We start from the raw sequence: 17932 nt of genomic DNA, 5'->3' as shown, positions 1-17932 counted from the left end.
CAAGTTATGAATCATCTAAATATTTTTATCGATATTGTAAAAAAATTATGCTCTATACCTTTTAACTTTGTACGACAGCATCAACTATAGTCTATAATTACATTAAAATATGATCAAATTTGTTAAGTTTTTAATGGTAGGAATTGAAAAAATAATAAATTCAAATTTTATTAATATTGCAATTACTCTACTTTTATAATAGTTCGTGTTTCTTATTTATTTGATTTGAATGTATATGTTTAGTTTAAAATTATTAATACATATAATCAACATTTAATATATAAGTATAATATAACTCTAATTCCATTAAAATAAATAAAGAATCATAATACAGTAAATTTTAATTATTTAAAAAAATATAGAGAAAAGCTGAAGAATAATGATATTGAGATATGGTTGCAGGTGAGGTCAAGTGAGGTGGCCCTCTCATAATTAAATTTATGAAAATGAATGGTTAGAGTTTTAAGTCCCTTGAAGTGGAAGGTGAGATTTGGAGGACATGCCCAAATCTCGACCGTCCAATATTATCTCTTTTCCATATTATACTGCCAAAAATTTAGACTATCTATAAGTCAATTAAGTTCGAATTATTGTACATTCAAACGAAACCAATGAATAAATATTATAATATATTTACATTTATGGAATGAAACTATAATTTTTCAATTGTAACATTTTAATTTTATCATTTGATCATAATTCAACTAGTCATGGAATTATAGTTCTCAATTACCGACAGTTTAAGACTAAGAATATCAGATTTGGTAAATTAAATGACTAAATGTGATTTTATACAAATATATGCGCAATTTAATTATTTGGTCACAATATAGTTAGGTACTTACGTGACTGATTATTTCTAAATTATAAAATTAAAAAGAGCAAATAAATGGTAAATTATAACCACCTCTTGAGGTTCGATATAATTACGAATATCTCTTGTTGTTAGAGAATTATTAATACCATCATAATTTTAACAATCATCTAACAATTAGTAAAATTATCCAGTCACGTTCTGATAGAAGATAGATGCAATTCGCCGCGTAAAACAGCAGTCCAAAGAACCTACCGAACACGGCGCCGCCAATTGCAAAGGTGAGTATGAATTGCGGGGTGGTGGGTGAATGGGGAATAGTAGCTCTGAAAAGGTAAACGGCATCGTATTCTCACTTTTCATTTTCAACCACTGCTTTTGGCTTTTATCGGATGGATATGTTATGTGATGCTAAAAATCTTACTCTCACTGAAAAAAGGGATATGTTGAGCGACATTGAATAGGGACGGAAAATTTCAACAGCATATCAATACAAACTTCTAATCTCCATCAACAAAGAGATCTTTTTCGAAGATGAAATTCAATTAAATTTTATTTAAATTGAATAATACCTCGTATAAAAAGTATTTAATGGCGATGAATAATTGCAGACCATACTCATACCATTGCAATTTCTTTGAAAAGAATGCGAGCAATCCCCTAAAATATTGTAAATGAGTAAATTATTTTTTTATAAAAAAAAATAATAATTTACTTCCCTGTGTTTTTTAAAATGTAGAAATTTATCCCTTTCGTGCTTTTTAAAATAAATCAATTTACTTTATTAGACAGAGAGTTAAAAAATATGGGGAGGTAAATTGTTATTTTTCTATTATAAGATGATAATTTGTTTATTTACAGTATCATAAGAGATAAATTACATTAAGCCCAATTGCTTTTGATGTAACAAGAGAACAATCTACAACAAAGTTGGGTTAAGTTTTCGCAAATCTAATTGAAAATTGGGGTGATAGATTGAATTTTGTGTTCGAGCCTAGATGATTTAGGTCGAGTCTACCAGATTGTTTGTTAGGTATCAACCAGATGGTAGAGAATTCCAAAAATCAAACCCTATCCAAACTTTTACAGCAAATAAATGGGTTTGAAAAAAATTCTTATACAAATATCATTACAAATCAACAATAAAAGAATTGAGAAAGATTACCTACAGATCTAAAAAAATATTAATAAAAAATAGAAGATCTTATAGAAATAGGCTCAGTTGACCGATAACTTTATAACCAATATTCACAAAGTCCCAACAACCTTCACGGTTGCTGAAAATCCAAAACCACAAAAGCTCAAGTCCACACGGGAACATTAAGTTTTCATACAGATAAGTTCACAAAAAACTTTTTATCGAGAGATAAGAAGAAGAGATTGAGTTTTCAGGCTATGTCTTTCTCGAGAGAGAAAAGGACGAGGAGATATTGGGTAATAGGGTTAGGAATTTGACCTGATTAACACCATTTATAAAATAAGAGTGGGGTCTGATAAATGAACTGGGTGGAACAAGGTGGGGTAAGCTAGGGAAAAGGGCCAGAGTACAAATGGGCCGTTTGATTATGGCTGGGCCCTAGCCATCCAAGTGAAAGGTCAGAGGGGGCTTGCCACAAGAAATTTACATGGTTTATATATGGGTTCAGACGTTCAGTTATCTGTTGGGCCCCCGCCTAGCTATTGGTTCTATTTTTTGAATTTAAAAAAAAAAAATAGAAAGAAAGAAAGAGAAAAGTTGAAATGGGGTTATTTGAATTAGAAATGAAGCTTTATCCTTAATCCATTTGTGAAATGACAAAAAAGCCACTTAAGTTTGTGGAAAGCGAAAGGATAAGTTTGGTTTATTCAAGTATTTAGTTAGGATAAAAATGTCTTATTAAAGAATTTTCTGCATATTTATTTTATAAAAATTGATAAGAGTAGTAAAAGCACGACAATATCGACTTCAATTTTTATTATTTAAATAAAATAAAAGGATCATAAGTAGAAGTTGAATTTTAAAATATTTTTTAATTTAATTGAAGAACTTAAAAATTTATTCTTAAATTCTTAAAAGTTACAGTTGTTGTCTACAAATACTTTTGTGCAGTTTATTTGGAAGAAGAAGGAGAAGAGTAGTTTTGGAATATTCGTTGCTGCTGCTGCTCTTCTTCCGCCAATCGCATTCGCGCCCCCACTTCTTCACCTTTCAACGGTTAAACAAAGCAATCGGCGCGTGCCCAGCCACACCCCGCATTGAAAATTCTGTCCCAATTATTATTCGAATCTTCCTCCTTTTTCCAGCTCATTCTTGCTCTAAGAATCTTTTATCTTTTACCCTAATTACTTGTTGCCATAATTATGTTTAGTTAAGCAACAAGTGATTATTATATTTTCCAAGGTAGCTTACTCGCGAATTCGGCAATTCCAGGTTCCTTTCCACGCAATATTTTCAGGTAAAGCAATGGATTTCTTCTTATACCTTTTGATCCAAGAAATTTCCCTAGTGTAATAAGTTTTTCGATGTTTGGTTGGGTTGTTGCTCTGCTGCAGGCGGTTTTATGTTCGTCTGGGTTCGGTTTTGTTCTGAGTTTTGCTTATGATTTTGGTTTTTTGTGTTTGGATGGAATTATGAAATTTGATTCATTGAGGATGATGGTAATGGAGGTTTTCAACACTTTTTATCTATTGATGGTTGAAAAAATTGGTTAACCATTTGGAGTTGGAGAAACTGGGTCGTGCTCATGTTACAATATGTTTGAGTAACCGGAATTTGTGTTCTAGAAGTGCAAGTTGTTTTAACGGGTTTTTCGAAACTGAATTATGATCATCTTTCTGTTTGTTATAGTAACTTGAAGTTGTCTTTTAATTGTGGAGGTATTCACGGGAATAAATTTATATTTGAATAGCTAACTTGCACGAGGCCTCGTTAGTTTTGGAAATATGAAACTGGGGTTATACGTTTGACACAAATATGTTCTAGTTGTAACTATGTGATCATATATTACATGTGGGAAGTGATTATGTTTGTCTGATAGAGTTCTCATGGATAATCTTAAAGCCCATGCTGTGTCACAGGACATGGTTATGGGCTCTTGAATCTTGAGACTGAACATTATTATTTTTTTTATCTATGCAGACAGGACATTTCTTGTTATCCTGTTGACTTTATCCATTCCATTCTGTGTGAGATCTATCGTCGAGGAGGTTATTGTTGCAGAATCTCATGAGTGTATGGATACTAAGCAACATATTGCGATATTTACTACGGCAAGCCTTCCTTGGTTAACTGGGACTGCCGTCAACCCTCTATTTCGTGCAGCTTATCTTGCGAAAGATGGTGCAAGAAAAGTTACTTTGGTGATTCCTTGGTTGAAGCTGAAGGACCAGGAACATGTCTATCCGAACAACATCACATTTAAGTCACCGCAGGAACAAGCAAAATATGTTCTTCAGTGGCTTGAAGAAAGGATTGGATTTAGATCAAGTTTTACTATACGTTTCTATCCAGGAAGAGTAAGTTAAATCATAATATTTCTAATTTGTAGAAATATTAATACGAACTTGTCGTCCATTAAAATATCTGCAGAAATGGTTTTCATTTTTGTCATTGTTGATGAAAGTCTTTGTTAGGAATTCATTATCTCCGACAGAGGCCCGGGAAAAATAGTTGATTTTCGACATTTTTTTATGTCTCCCTTACTGCCCCACATCCTATTTTTCTCACTCAATGTTCTAACTGAAACAGCTGACAACCTCAGTCTGGAATCATATTAATGCACTTTCATCACGAATTGCAGTTTTCTTTAACAAAAAGGAGCATTCTTGCTCTAGGAGATATTACTGAAGTTATTCCTGATGAAGAGGCGGATATTGCTGTTCTGGAGGAGCCAGAGCATCTCACATGGTATCATCATGGAAAGAGATGGAAACTAAAATTTCGACTGGTTATAGGAATTGTTCACACAAATTATCTAGAATATGTGAAGAGAGAGAAGAACGGGCAACTCCAAGCTTTTTTGCTGAAATACGTAAATACTTGGGTTGTCAATATATATTGTCACAGGGTATGCCTCTTGACAACTGTTTCTTCAGTTACTGACCTATCGTGAGATAATCTGTGTTATTTTTTGCCTCATACCATTCCGCTCAAGAAATTTTTTCTTTTTGACCATGTAAAACTACTCGGCATTTTTCCTGTTGTATATATCTATCTCTATATACTTGTTTCTATTTATGGATAGGATCTTTAATTTGAGCAATACAGATATCTTACAACATACTGTCATTAGGAGTATCGTGGGGTTATATTGACCTATAATGTCAACCAAGTGATTCCTTTCCAAATGCAGCAAGCTACATCAATTGCTTAGGGAGCCTAGTTAACATCTAGATTAGGTGAATACCTGATTAAACTCGATACTTTGCCGTTGTTTTTTTGCTATCACTTTTCCACATTTTCATCCCTAATTTTTCATGAATTAGATTTTGTCATTATCTAAAGAATGGATTTCATACTTGTTAGTCTTGTTAAGCTGGATGTGTGAAACCCTGAAGGAACTTTATAAAATAGTCTGCAAGAGCGATTCTATTTTGTGTCTGAAATTATTCTGTGGATCTAGTATATAACGAATTGCATACTTCGCCAGTCAATTATTTCAGTGTTGTTAGTTACTTTAGTACTTACACAAAAGCTTTTACAATACTCAGAAATCTAATTTTCTGCTGACTGAAGTTGGTCGGGCAACAGCAAGCCTGGGTATAATATCTTGGGAAATAATGGATGTGGTTTATGAGCTATGGTGTTACAATAATAGCAGTAATAAGAATTTACGCGGATTACAATAGCATGCTTCTAATTGTCTTTTGGCAATTACTAGCTTCTGACATGTCTGGGGCTTAATGGCAGGTGATAAGATTGTCAGCTGCCACTCAAGATCTTCCAAGATCAGTTATCTGCAATGTCCATGGAGTAAATCCAAGATTTCTTGACATCGGCATGAAAAAAAGAGAGCAACAAGAGCATGGGGACCAGCCGTTTAGTAAAGGTGCATACTACATTGGAAAGATGATATGGAGCAAAGGCTACAAAGAGTTGCTTAAACTGCTGTGTGATAACCAGAAGAAACTAACTGGACTTGAAATTGATTTATACGGCAGTGGTGAGGACTCTGGTCAAGTTGAGGAAGCAGCGAAAAAACTGGAAATAACAGTCAGGGTTCATCCTGGTCGTGATCATGGCGATCCTTTATTTCATGAGTAAGTACATGTCACCATCTTGATATGATATTGCTTCTAAATTTCTGGTGGGGAGAAAAGAAAAAAGAAAGTGGCTCCCTCCAATGTGTCTGTTTGAATTTAGTCCTGTGACTGAAAGAACATTGATACTGAAGGGCATGCAATCTGGGGCTTAATGTTATTGGTCTGTTTCCTCATTTCTCATCTTTCTTTTACTACTTCCATCAAGTATTTTCTTTTATCAATTTTTATTTCCTATTTGCTTATTCTCCGTTGGCATCTGTGCCTGGGAGGGGAGGGGGCCACGTGTATGTCACTCACCGGCTGTCCTTTTTGAGTTTGAAAAGCTTGTAATTGTTGTTTCTTTGAGGAGTCTCCCCATGTTCAGAACTAATGAATGCCCTTCCCTGCTGGAGCCTGCACTTTAATTGGGATGATAAATAAACATATTAGGAAGTTAATTCTGCAGGCATTCATAGAGGAACTGCTCTGAAAAGATGAAAAACTTTCAGGTCCTAACACGTTTTTCTCTTCGATACTGTTCACAATTTCTTCTTTCTGGTGCAGCAGAGACTAATGTAGAATGCAAACATTTAATTCCACCCTTGTTGTCTTCAATAATTTTCTGTTTCATGTATTGTCTGTCTTTACTACTTTACACATATTATCAAGACTTGAATACATTGTTAATTGCAGTTTCCCTTTATACTTTTTCCCCACTCCAGCTACAAGGTGTTCTTAAATCCTAGCACCACTGATGTAGTCTGCACAACTACAGCTGAAGCATTGGCGATGGGCAAAATAGTTGTGTGCGCCAATCATCCCTCTAATGAATTCTTCAAGCAGTTCCCAAATTGCCGAACATATGAAGACGACGAGGGGTTTGTCAAAGAAACATTGAAGGCATTGCAAGACCAACCTGCTCCGCTAACAGATGCTCAAAGGCATGAACTCTCATGGGAAGCAGCAATAGAAAGATTCCTAGAATCTGCACAGCTTGATAATGTAGTAAGGAAAGTGGTTAAGACACCATCATCAAAGATTGTCATGTCCAAGTCAATGAGTTTGAAGAGGAATCTTGAAGATGCATCTGCATTGGTACATTATATGGGAACTAGTTTTTTAACTAAACAACCAGATGAAGAGATATGTCAGGATCTTGGAATAACTGTTCCTCCAAAGAAACAGACATACCCTTCAAGGAAATGGGCCTTCTGAGGTTGAAGATTGTCTGTGTACAGGCTCTCAGGAGCATTACTCAGGTTCCTCGTACAGCATATTGGTAACGTTATGTGTTTGTCGTTGTTTACAAGAGTTATGTTAATTCTTCAGACCTTTTTGTCTTTGTTTATTGGGGGTTTGGAACATCTTGTAATCTAGTGATAGTTGATAAGAGTGATTTCTTCTGTATGATTTGTATCTTTGTTTTCTTCACTAGTTCTACTTCTGCGGTGCCCTTTTTCTTTTTCCCTTTTTTCAGGTCTCGTTTTTCTTGCATCATTTTCTTCAATATCCTTTGTTGTGGGAGAACCGATCCAAGATCTCTTCGGCTTGTGGGTCCTTTTTCTTTGTCTCTCTTTATTTATGTATTTATTTTTTCATCTTTGCTCTGGCAAGGGAGGATGACTTCTACAGCGTATGCAACATTAGTCATGTCTTGAACTTGCTACATATTGCTATATAATCTATTTCCATTACTTTTGTTATGTTAAAAAAAAAAGGACCAAAATACCCCTGTGGATCGAACTCTTGGACCAAACCTTGTACGATTTCCATCAATTTGTCTGTTTGAAAGTTTTAACTTGAGAACACTTGAACAGGCATAAGAAGATTAACAGTTCTTGATTTCTTGTTGATTCCCTTCACAATATCTAAGGTAAGATAAAAGGAAGTCATAGGTAACTGGTCCACGTCTTGCTTCACACCACCTCAACTAACTGGGGTTTGTGTCCTAAGAGCAAATCAACACGGGAGTCCAAATCAACCCCGAAACCCCCAGTTAATGCCTAAGATTGCAACAACCACACACAGAGCACCATCTGGTGTGTGTTCTTTTATCTACAAAAGGTTGATTGAACATTCCATTTCCAGCCAAAGAACTTAACAATGCCTTCTGGACAAGATTTAAGTGTCGGGTGCTCGTTGGACATGGAATCATCATCATCACCATCATGTTGAAAGGTACAAAATTTGGACATAGAGTGAGGAATGTGTATTTTTCTAGGACTTCTTGTAATGATGTACATGTTACTGCAACCAAAAATGAGTAAGGAGAACTTCTTACTAAATATCTGTTTCGTATTTTTGTGGACTGGTCCGGACAGGAGATGATGATCTACATCATTGGACAACACAGTCAGGTATGTCAGTAGAACGACATAAAGACAACACAGGAATATGTTGAGACAGCAATTTCTGAATAATTGATCATGCTACATTACAACTTTATTGCCTGAATCTCTAAATCTGTCACAAATAAATCTGGAAGTACTACATGTTCTTAGTTTTGATAAACATTCTAAACACAGCAGTTGGAGCAATGAGTAGTGTTTGCTCCAATCTAAGATGCAGAACAAGAAACTTTTCTCTTAATCGAATAACGTCAGTCCCTCGATGACGATCTCCATCCACCGAGCTCCTCCTCGGGAAATCCCCTATCTCTGGCTCCCTGCAATGATGAACACCCCATAGTCTCAGGACCAAGAAACATAAATGTAAATGTATTGAATTTATCAGCAAAAGACTGTAACAAGCAGTCAACCTGGTGAGTGAACTTGAGGCCAATTCTAATCCCTCCACAGTATTGATCATCCTTGACAACATTGTATGTAGTTGGCGGAACATCTTCTTGATCAAAAACGGGCGCTAGAGGAATACTGAGCAGTCAATCAGAAAAAAAGGAAAAGGATTCCAAGAACGAACTGCTTAAAATTCTTTGTTTATCAGTCAACAAGAGTTTATATATGGAAGCCAACTGTTATGCTACTCACTTTGCTTCTCCAACAACATCATCAGCAGTAAAATCATCTTTATCCAGTATTCTGATATTTAGCTCCTTTGCACCACTGGAGACGGTGAACAAGAACGTCTCATTCCACTTAGGGGAAGATCCTTGTCCTGCATGTAACATTTTGGGGAGCAACGACAGTTTTCAGGGTACCATTTTATGGGATTACACAAGTAGTACGATAATAAGCAACCGGATAGAGATGTTTTAGGATCATGTTTGTGTTTGTATTCAGAATGTCCAAGAATCAGCAAATGCAACAAGTACAAAGTGAGAATGAAAGAATGCACCTGATGCAACTTTGCTCTTCTTCTCCTGACTTTGGCAGGTGAGAATAACATAAGGATCCATGTTAGCTGACCACCACCAATGCAACAATCTTAATGAAGTCGTCTTCATAACAAAACAACATTGATGAACACACGCACACGAAAAAACATACCTAAAAAGTCAGTGTTCTCCAAGCCGATTGCGCTGACAAGAACAACTTCAAGCGTTCCCTGCGGCATCTTTCAAGTATAAAAGAAACTGCAGAGATATATATACGGAGGGTGGAGGGGGTGTTCAAATGAAACTTGTTTTAAAGATGATTTATTTATTAATTTTAAATTTTAAAAATCAAATATAAGTTAATTGGACAAATAAAAAATATTCGAAAATAAAAGAAATTTATTAAAAACCATTGAAAAACAAGACATGAAAGTTTGAATGACGTTGAGAAAAGAAAAAAAATAGACAGAAAGACTTAAAAACACCATATGACTGCTTGTTAATTATATAATGGTGTAGATTAATAATGTCTTAAAAGACAGTTGAAATGTCGTTGGGATCTCCTGAGAAGTTGGAATAGTAGTTGAGAAAACTACCTATAGTTGTTAAAATTATTTTGTCGTCCAACGTTGTTTCCGTCTACTAAAAAAAGGCTTGAGAACGTCGGAAAGTGAGAGTGATGCTTTTCACCTTTGCTAGTTTTAGTAAGAACTTGTTACAATTATTTCATCGTACATGAATTTTAATGATAACTAAAAATACTTTCAAAATCAAGAGATTGTGAAAAAAAAAATAAAGGAAACTGAGGGATTATAAACATATTGCATTTCTTGGGAAGTTTTCTTTTTGTAATTAATTTATTATTGCATGGTGACAAATATACACATAATAATTCCTTGCTTATTTTTTATGAAATAATGGAGGACAAAAAATCATAGAAAATTATGTGAAGGAAATTAATTACTCAACATTTATTTATTTATTCATTTTCATTAATAACATAAATCGAGTACCGCAATCACTATTTTAATTTGTGCATAATTTTCCATCCATGGAGCAACAAACTGTGAGCTATAATCAGTAGAACATCCAAAATTTCTCTGTAACCAGTAAATCCTCAACCCTACACTTGTATGAATTATTTACTACGGAGACCTAATTCCCCGACCACAAATAATTTACCTGAAAAAGAAAAAAAGCAAAAAGTTAAGTAAATTAAAATCATATCATGGAAAAAAAAAAAAAACATATTAGTTAAACAGATGCCTGTCATAGTCAAGAACTCGTGCAAGATTAGCATGGAAGGCAGATAATAGATACTAATCGAACCTCATCAGCAGAAATCCTTTCAGCAATTGAGTAACTTTGGCTATCTGATTTCACAATCGACATGAATACGTTAAGAATGAAGTTCTTGTCGTCGGTATGAGCCCAACTCCTCATGCATATGAGAATTCTTGTTCCAGGCATTTCCCCCCAGACTTGATGATCAATGCAAAGTTTTCAAGCTTCTGATGCTTGGGAGATGAGCCGACGGGTTGTTTTGATGGCTGATCTTGATCATCATCTACATGTTGGACAACCTTTTGTGAAGCCTGAATTGCTCGTTTTCTTATAATAGATGGCACATTGTCATACCTCAGGGCTGCACTCCTCAATAGGGATTTTGGGCTGCTGTATGAACCGGCCGATGCCTTCATGTGCTTGCTTGAAGGAGGGACAGACTTGGATCTGTTTGGTTGGTGAATGTAGCTATCCGTACTCGGAAATCTACCTGTTTCCAAGAAAATGTTCAGATCTGCCGCCTGAATTGGCTTATAGCATAAGCCAGTATAAGACCAGTCTGATGAACTCTGGTGCATCCCAATGTTATTACATATATCACTGTGCCGTCTTGGCCTGATTGAGTTCGTAAAATTTCTATCGTCATGGATCACATCACGGCTAGAATTCAGACACAGAGACGAATGTTTAGACAAGGTTTCTTGAGGCGTGGAGCTGATATAACCTTGTGAACCATAATGACACTCATTTTCATCCAAAGAAGTACTGCTATTCATGGATTCAATCTTATTGAATGTTGGATTATTTGCTTTTCTGGAAGAAGGCGGAAGGCTGGAGAAATTGCCAGAGGACTCTGGAACCAAATTCGGGTAACATGATTCGCCATCGTTTTCAGAATGCAGTTTCTCTTTGTGTAAACATTTGGTGCTTATGTTTTGTTTTGCCCCAACAAACTTCTGATTCGTTTCTGTTTTATTGCCATGCAGAGCAGGTCTGGCAGATCGAGGATGATTTAGAGCAGAGTCACTTGCCAAATAGTAATGAAGTTTCTTCTTCAGAGAGCAGTTCCAATGATTCTTCACCGAGTTCTCAGTCCTGGTGCATTCCATGAAAACATCCAAAGTTGATGAATTCCACAATCTTGGACAACATAATCCACTTATCGAAAAAAACACATAGGAAGAACTAAGAATCGACGTTGATGGTTGCAAAAATAAGGACAAAAATTTACCTTCCAGGTAAAAGCTTGGCTATTTCAGACCATTTGTTCCCATATACACCATGGGCCTTGATAAGGATCATTTCCTCTTCTTTTGCCCAAGCAGCCTTATTTATGTCTGGATTTAAATGGTTGCACCATCTAAAGAGACGATATGCGCGTTAAGGAAAGGAATTTCACATTGATCTCAAACTCTACTGTTGGAACCATAGCAATAGAATTAATTAGCCTATTTTGCCATTTTAAGTCATTGGAGATCAAGGGCATGAACTGCTCCTAGTTACCTTTCCCGGCACTGCTTTCCTATCCGGCCTGGAAGGTGTTCTGCAATTTCAGACCATTTCCTGTCACCCTGCTTCTGCTTCAACTCAATCAGAAGACTATCTTCCTGCACACATCGAACAAGGAAGAAGCAGTATGCCACATTTCAGTGATGAATTTAGATCCTTCTAATGGAGGCCAACAGTTATAGAAGATACATAGATCACAACCTCCTTAGTCCAGGGTCCTTTAACGAGATCAGGGCTCAGAACCTTCTGCCACCGATGCAAGCACTGGACGTCTGTTCGTCCAGGGAGACATTCAGCTGCAAAACAACAACTCTTTTCAAAACGAAACTCATCGAGCAAAAAACTGAAGTATGAAGTTCAAACACATAAATCTCCTTGTTCGGTTCTTGTCCACGGACATCTTTTACTAGCATTCCCACATAGTGCTAAAGAAAATAAAAAGTCATGGCCAGATTGGAATATTCAGCGGTGGTAAAGCATGAAAAAGACTTAAATAAACAAGGAAATTCTTACCGATTTTCTTCCAGCTCTTTCCGTTGTATCTTTGAACTGCATCTCTCAGGACGTCATCCTGTTCGTAGAGGACGAGCAAAAAAGAAAATACAACACTGTGTTATTCACGAAAGCGCCTCTAACCATTACCTATACCTTGTCCGCTGACATAATTCACAACCTCATCCTCACTGTCTAAGGCAATACATCGACACAATGTCAGAAACATCACCCCTCTTTCAAGCATGCTTCAGAGGAGTCAAAATCTTCCACTTACCTTACTATATGTATTACTAAACGAGTGTCATAAACCAATTCAGTTCAGACCATGCAAATACGACATCAAGATCAGTTACAAATCAATGTAAGAACAGATCCAACGTAAGTAATATCCGCAAAAAGAGCAAACCGCAGACCTCTTTCTCTGTCCAGTTAGCCTTAGATGATCTTCTGGCTGGACCAGTCAATCTTCTAGATGTTCTGTAATACCCAAGAAATTACAAAAACAACATAAAACAGGTTCTGAACACTCACTATGTCAGAAATTACGAACAAAGTTAAAGCGCAAATATAGTGTTCAAATTCTCATCGTCTTTAGGCCACTGATTCGAAACGACACACAGTGCGGAAAGAACACAAACCCATGAACGATAAGAGGCTTGTGATCAGCAGCACCATTACTTGTTCCATCACATACAAGGCGGTCCGAAGATCCAACGCGCTTCTTCTCTGTCGACTCAGCATCATAATTCTCAACTTTTTCCATATGTTATTACACAGGGCCCTGAGTTCTTTACCAACCGTTTTAGTAAAACCCCAGAAAAGATACACAATATATATATTTTTTTGGTTTTTAATATCAGAGGATCAAAGCCAAACTCCAGTTAGTCCAATTCTTGATCACAAAAACCCCAGGAAAAAATTTGAACTTTTTAGCACCCCAACGGTCGAAAAAACAAGAAATCTTGAAAGGAGATTGGCAAGAAACATAAACAAGGAAATATTAACATATATAAACTCAAGTAAATTGAGGAAGGCTCAACGGCTACAGAAAAGGGGTCGAGGGGAGAAACAAAGACTCCAACCAAGGAAACAGAATATATCTTCTGTCATAAGGAATTCTTGTTTTTTATTTATTTATTGCATTTTCAAGAATACATTATGTTGGTGGAGAGTTAGAGTTGGAGATGGAGAGAGTTTTTAGTTTCACAGTTTGTTCTTAAATGTGAAAGTTTTACAGGAAAATCTTGGGAGTGGGAAGTAAGAGGCGTGGGGATGTAGTAGGCAGAGTTTGGAGAGAGAAAGAGGCGGTGGTGGATGAGCGAGAAATTCGCGGGAAAGAATGGAGTGTTGAGGTGGAAGAAGGAGATTGGCTTCCAAGATATGATAATGCCTCTCAAACTTGGGAACACACCCTCCCCAAACTCTTATTCATATTAAATTTGACCAATTATATACATTCAATCAAATTCTATGTAGATTAGATTTGAGGTTGTTTGGCTAAGGTTTGTGGAAGCCTCAAACTGCTTTTTAATTCATTTAATGATAATCGAAAGTATTAATTTATTTCCCAAGGCCTTGTCTCCACTGTTTACAAACTATATAAATGAAGACAGCTCCATATTCATCTACTTTTTTCTCAAATTTACAGTCCACACCCAATTTTTGTCCCTCAAATTACAGTTTTATCCCCCTTTTCCTCCATATTGCCATTAAAATCAAGCATAGTGCATTCAATTAATTGACATCCTGAGTCCTTATATATATGTATATATATATACCCTTTCCCCCTTTCTCATCATCTGTATATTCATTACTACTTTTCACACACCACATACGCTCTCATGCATGGAAAAGCCTGAGGTCACTGTTATTTGTTTATTCCTTAACAGGAAGCAACCCGCTAAGGAAAAGACCTTCTTCCTCGTCTTTTTATCTCTCGATCAACGCCCAACAGTGGAAGTGCATTCCGGCAGCAAGATCGTCGGAACTGCTAATAATAGACGAGAAATGAAAAACACATTGAATTAAATGTCAAAGTTTTGAATTAGTACTGCATGCATGCTTTCATAATACTCATTATCATCCTCGAAATTTCTTTCCTGTAAAAATTAATTATAAAAATATTATGTATTTAAAATAAAGTAGGAGAATTTGAATATTTACGGGGCGGGGGCGGGGGCGTATGGCTGAAGTCAAAGTCAATGGCAGCGTAAATTAGATTAGAGGTGCGCTCCTCCGACCACACCACACAAACATATTCACAAACACGTCCTACTCATGAAGAAGAGTCAAGGCAAGACAACACCAACACCAACCATCCTTGTCTCTTGTTGCCTCTGGATTCCTCAAGTCTTTTCATTTGCAAGTCAATTTTGATTCTTTTATTTATCATTAAATATTACAAAAGTTACATCATTTATTCAATACTATGTTTCATTCTTTCCATATCCAAACATAGATTTAGAGCCCATTATCAAATTAATAATTACCCCTCACTTGTGTATCTCTCTCACAAGGTCTTTGAGGAGTTAATTTATAATAAATTCAGAAATGATGTTTCATGTAGTAGTTTATTATAAGACTAAAGTTTTATGAACAAGTTGAGATTTTGGGTTCAAATCCCACCAAATATGTGGAGATTTGTGTTACCATACGCGAGTGCTTGTCTCACTTTATATGAGTTTTTATAATTTGTTTTATACCATATAAAGTGCAAATATTTGTTAAGCTTATAACGTGAGTGTTTGGAATTAGACATAGTAATGTATTAGACTTAAAGTTTGTAATATATTTAATAAGACATATAAGTTATATATTGACTCAATCCTAAGCTAATATTATACCCTTTTCCTCATAATTTCAATCATTAATTTTATAATGTCCTCAAACAGTAAATATGGTTGTAATTTTATAAAAGCCAATTGAAAAATATTTTAAGTATGAATTTTAATTTTTGAACCCACCCCATGGGGAAAAGGAAAAATCCCATTTTCCAGGCTTTTTCCAATTCCTCCACGCCAGTCAGCATATAAAATTCATATTTACTAGAGAAACACCCCATCACTTTCCCTCTCCTTTCTCCCTACCTTCCTTCCTTACATAACTCCTATATACTTACAAACCCTCACCGATCTTCAACAATCCCATTTTCCATTCATCTTCACACCCACATAACATACAATCATATAATCTTTTGGAAAACAGAAATTATGGAAAAGCCGTCTTCCAAGGAGATTGAGGTTACTGTTATTTCTGGTGAGGGTTTGCTCCTAAGCCGGAGACCCGTCAAGAAAAACGTGTCCGTCACCGTAAAAACCGACCCCTTTAACTCCCGATCTACGGGTGTGGATCCGGAGGGCGGGAGTTACCCTGCATGGAACGAGAAGCTGGTCATGGAGCTGCCCCTGCATGCCCATTTCATTACTGTGGAAGCGCACGCGGGCAGCAGGCTGATCGGAGTCGCGAATATACCCGTATCCGATTTCTCGGGTGGGTACTTGCCCGAGAACTATTTGAGTTTCTTGAGTTACAGGCTGAGGGACTCTAATGGCGAGAAAAATGGGATTATCAATCTGTCGGTGAAGGTGAAGGGGAGCGGAAACATGGGATACGCCGGCAGTTCGCGGCCCTGGATGGGGGTTCCAACAGCGGATGCTAAGGTGTCTGACGGGATCGTTACGGGTATTCCCGTCTCGTATAGATACTGAATTTTTCTTTTTCTTTTCTTAGTTGTGGTTGAAATTAAAGATTTTTTTATTTATGGAGGAGAAATTGTAATTAAATGGGTATGGCGATTGATTTGCTAGGTTTATTATGTGTCAAATATCACACTTGTTGTACAATTGATCAATTTCTTTAATATTATATTTGGAACCATTGGATTTAAGCGAAGAATTTGGAGAAGTAATTTGAAATATATCAATATCGTTTGACAAGTTCAAATTTAGATTTGAAATATCAGAAATTCTTGGAGGCTGGATTTGAATCCATAATCTGAAATTATGAATTTCAAATTCTAATAATAAGTTTTTTTTGGATATATATATATATATATATATATTTGGATGATTCTAAATTCCAAAGTTTTGAACTATATTTGTTTAATATAGAGTTATTTAAAATGTAGTTTGAAATTACTAAAAAATAGTATGATGACACTAAATCTAAAGCTATGATGAGTAGCGGACATTGTGCATTAACTATTTTTCAAATAAAAAGCTATATATGAGCTTTGTTTGTTTCCGTGAAAAATGAATATAGAAAAGTAGAAAGAGATGTATAAGTAAAAATCTCATGTTTCAGAGGGAATGTAAAAATAGATGTATATGAAATTAATTCTTTTCAAGTTCACTAATTTTATGCTCATCCAATTTTGGATGGAAGAATATAAATGTAAAATAAAAAAGACAAAAAATTATATAAAAAAAAAAGAAAATGTACCCATTTTTTTTTTTAATGTATTACCTATATACATTTAATTATATTACTTCAAAAAGCACTAATTTTATTTTAAGTTTTTACGTATAAGTTCTTTTTTTTTTTTAATAATTCAAAGTTATTTTGATATTACATATTTATGTTATTTTCTAATATAAAATTGTGAAAAAGATTGTTAGTTGGGAAAATTACAAAAATTAGTATAAACTTTGTAGTGATGAAGCACCAAGAAATATTCATTTCCTTCATGAGAGAGAGAGAGAGAGAGAGTAATTGTTGATGAAATGTGAATAGGTTTGGATGAATATATCCTAAATAATCCCTATCAAGTTGGACTCCTCTCTGTCTTTGACTTTCTTTTTATTTTCCCTTTTCTCATCCGGAATGATGTAATTTAACTTGATGTCAGACCCTAAATATATAAATTATCCTCTTATAAAAATAATTAATAATTTATTTTTTTATATTTTTTAAAATATAGCAAATTAATTTTAGAATATTAATTTAGGGAGGTAAATTATTTTATTTTAAAAGATATAGGAGGATAAAATTACTATTATTTTTCCATAAAAGAGTAATTTACTCATTTGTAATATCATAGTAAATTATATTAAACCCTTTTCTTATCTGATGGCAATTTTTGCAGTTATCTTTAATGTAGCAGTTAACATGCACCAGTGGTCTAGTGGTAGAATAGTACCCTGCCACGGTACAGACCCGGGTTCGATTCCCGGCTGGTGCAAATTCCAACAGACGCTGGCGATGATGACAGCTGCGGAACCAAATGCGATAGTTGGGTCTGTCGCCTTCTTCTGACTCTTCAGACTGAAATGCGGCGCTGCTGAGCCCTCGTGTCAAATTACTTATTTTGTTCCTTATCGAAATTTTTCACTCTGCCC

General features: G+C 35.5%; 4 protein-coding genes and 1 non-coding gene across 5 annotated transcripts; 3 read left to right on the top strand and 2 right to left on the bottom strand.

Moving 5' to 3' along the window:
• Window positions 2904-7567, top strand: LOC105172127 (digalactosyldiacylglycerol synthase 2, chloroplastic). The gene is made up of 5 exons (XM_011093477.2): window positions 2904-3249; window positions 3933-4309; window positions 4594-4860; window positions 5703-6052; window positions 6757-7567. The coding sequence occupies exons 2-5, from the start codon at window positions 4028-4030 to the stop codon at window positions 7247-7249; spliced, it is 1392 nt and encodes a 463-aa protein (XP_011091779.1). The 5' UTR covers window positions 2904-3249; window positions 3933-4027; the 3' UTR covers window positions 7250-7567.
• LOC105172117 (elicitor-responsive protein 3) lies at window positions 8430-9636 on the bottom strand. Its single transcript, XM_011093459.2, has 5 exons — window positions 9481-9636; window positions 9329-9394; window positions 9022-9148; window positions 8793-8907; window positions 8430-8699 (listed from the first exon to the last, which is right to left on the bottom strand). The coding sequence occupies exons 1-5, from the start codon at window positions 9545-9547 to the stop codon at window positions 8634-8636; spliced, it is 441 nt and encodes a 146-aa protein (XP_011091761.1). The 5' UTR covers window positions 9548-9636; the 3' UTR covers window positions 8430-8633.
• On the bottom strand, window positions 10748-13359 carry LOC105174325 (transcription factor MYB3R-5). The gene is made up of 7 exons (XM_011096387.2): window positions 13235-13359; window positions 13010-13073; window positions 12615-12672; window positions 12291-12397; window positions 12096-12199; window positions 11824-11952; window positions 10748-11687 (listed from the first exon to the last, which is right to left on the bottom strand). The coding sequence occupies exons 1-7, from the start codon at window positions 13357-13359 to the stop codon at window positions 10748-10750; spliced, it is 1527 nt and encodes a 508-aa protein (XP_011094689.2).
• LOC105172112 (BON1-associated protein 2-like) lies at window positions 15712-16487 on the top strand. Its single transcript, XM_011093451.2, has one exon. It carries the CDS (start codon window positions 15806-15808, stop codon window positions 16301-16303), a length of 498 nt encoding a protein of 165 aa, XP_011091753.1. The 5' UTR covers window positions 15712-15805; the 3' UTR covers window positions 16304-16487.
• Window positions 17705-17775, top strand: TRNAG-GCC. Its single transcript has one exon. It is a non-coding gene; the product is annotated as a tRNA-Gly (tRNA).

This window comes from Sesamum indicum, linkage group LG1 (genome assembly GCF_000512975.1).
Source record: "Sesamum indicum cultivar Zhongzhi No. 13 linkage group LG1, S_indicum_v1.0, whole genome shotgun sequence".
Classification (NCBI taxonomy): Eukaryota; Viridiplantae; Streptophyta; class Magnoliopsida; order Lamiales; family Pedaliaceae; genus Sesamum; species Sesamum indicum.
The sequence above is the reverse complement of the archived record's forward strand: the minus strand, read 5'-3'. Positions and strand labels throughout refer to the sequence as shown.

Excerpts from the sequence above, each read along its gene's own strand:
- LOC105172127 (XM_011093477.2), top strand. The coding sequence starts at position 4,028 with ATGGATACTAAGCAACATATTGCGATATTTACTACGGCAAGCCTTCCT. Across the intron at positions 4,310-4,593 it reads TACGTTTCTATCCAGGAAGA|TTTTCTTTAACAAAAAGGAG; the intron begins GTAAGTTAAATC and ends CACGAATTGCAG. Across the intron at positions 6,053-6,756 it reads GGCGATCCTTTATTTCATGA|CTACAAGGTGTTCTTAAATC; the intron begins GTAAGTACATGT and ends TCCCCACTCCAG.
- LOC105172117 (XM_011093459.2), bottom strand. The coding sequence starts at position 9,547 with ATGCCGCAGGGAACGCTTGAAGTTGTTCTTGTCAGCGCAATCGGCTTG. Across the intron at positions 9,395-9,480 it reads GGAGAACACTGACTTTTTAG|CTAACATGGATCCTTATGTT; the intron begins GTATGTTTTTTC and ends GGTGGTGGTCAG. Across the intron at positions 9,149-9,328 it reads GAAGAGCAAAGTTGCATCAG|GACAAGGATCTTCCCCTAAG; the intron begins GTGCATTCTTTC and ends TGTTACATGCAG.
- LOC105174325 (XM_011096387.2), bottom strand. The coding sequence starts at position 13,359 with ATGGAAAAAGTTGAGAATTATGATGCTGAGTCGACAGAGAAGAAGCGC. Across the intron at positions 12,398-12,614 it reads AAAGAGCTGGAAGAAAATCG|CTGAATGTCTCCCTGGACGA; the intron begins GTAAGAATTTCC and ends GTTGTTTTGCAG. Across the intron at positions 11,953-12,095 it reads GGAAAGCAGTGCCGGGAAAG|ATGGTGCAACCATTTAAATC; the intron begins GTAACTAGGAGC and ends TCGTCTCTTTAG.
- LOC105172112 (XM_011093451.2), top strand. The coding sequence starts at position 15,806 with ATGGAAAAGCCGTCTTCCAAGGAGATTGAGGTTACTGTTATTTCTGGT.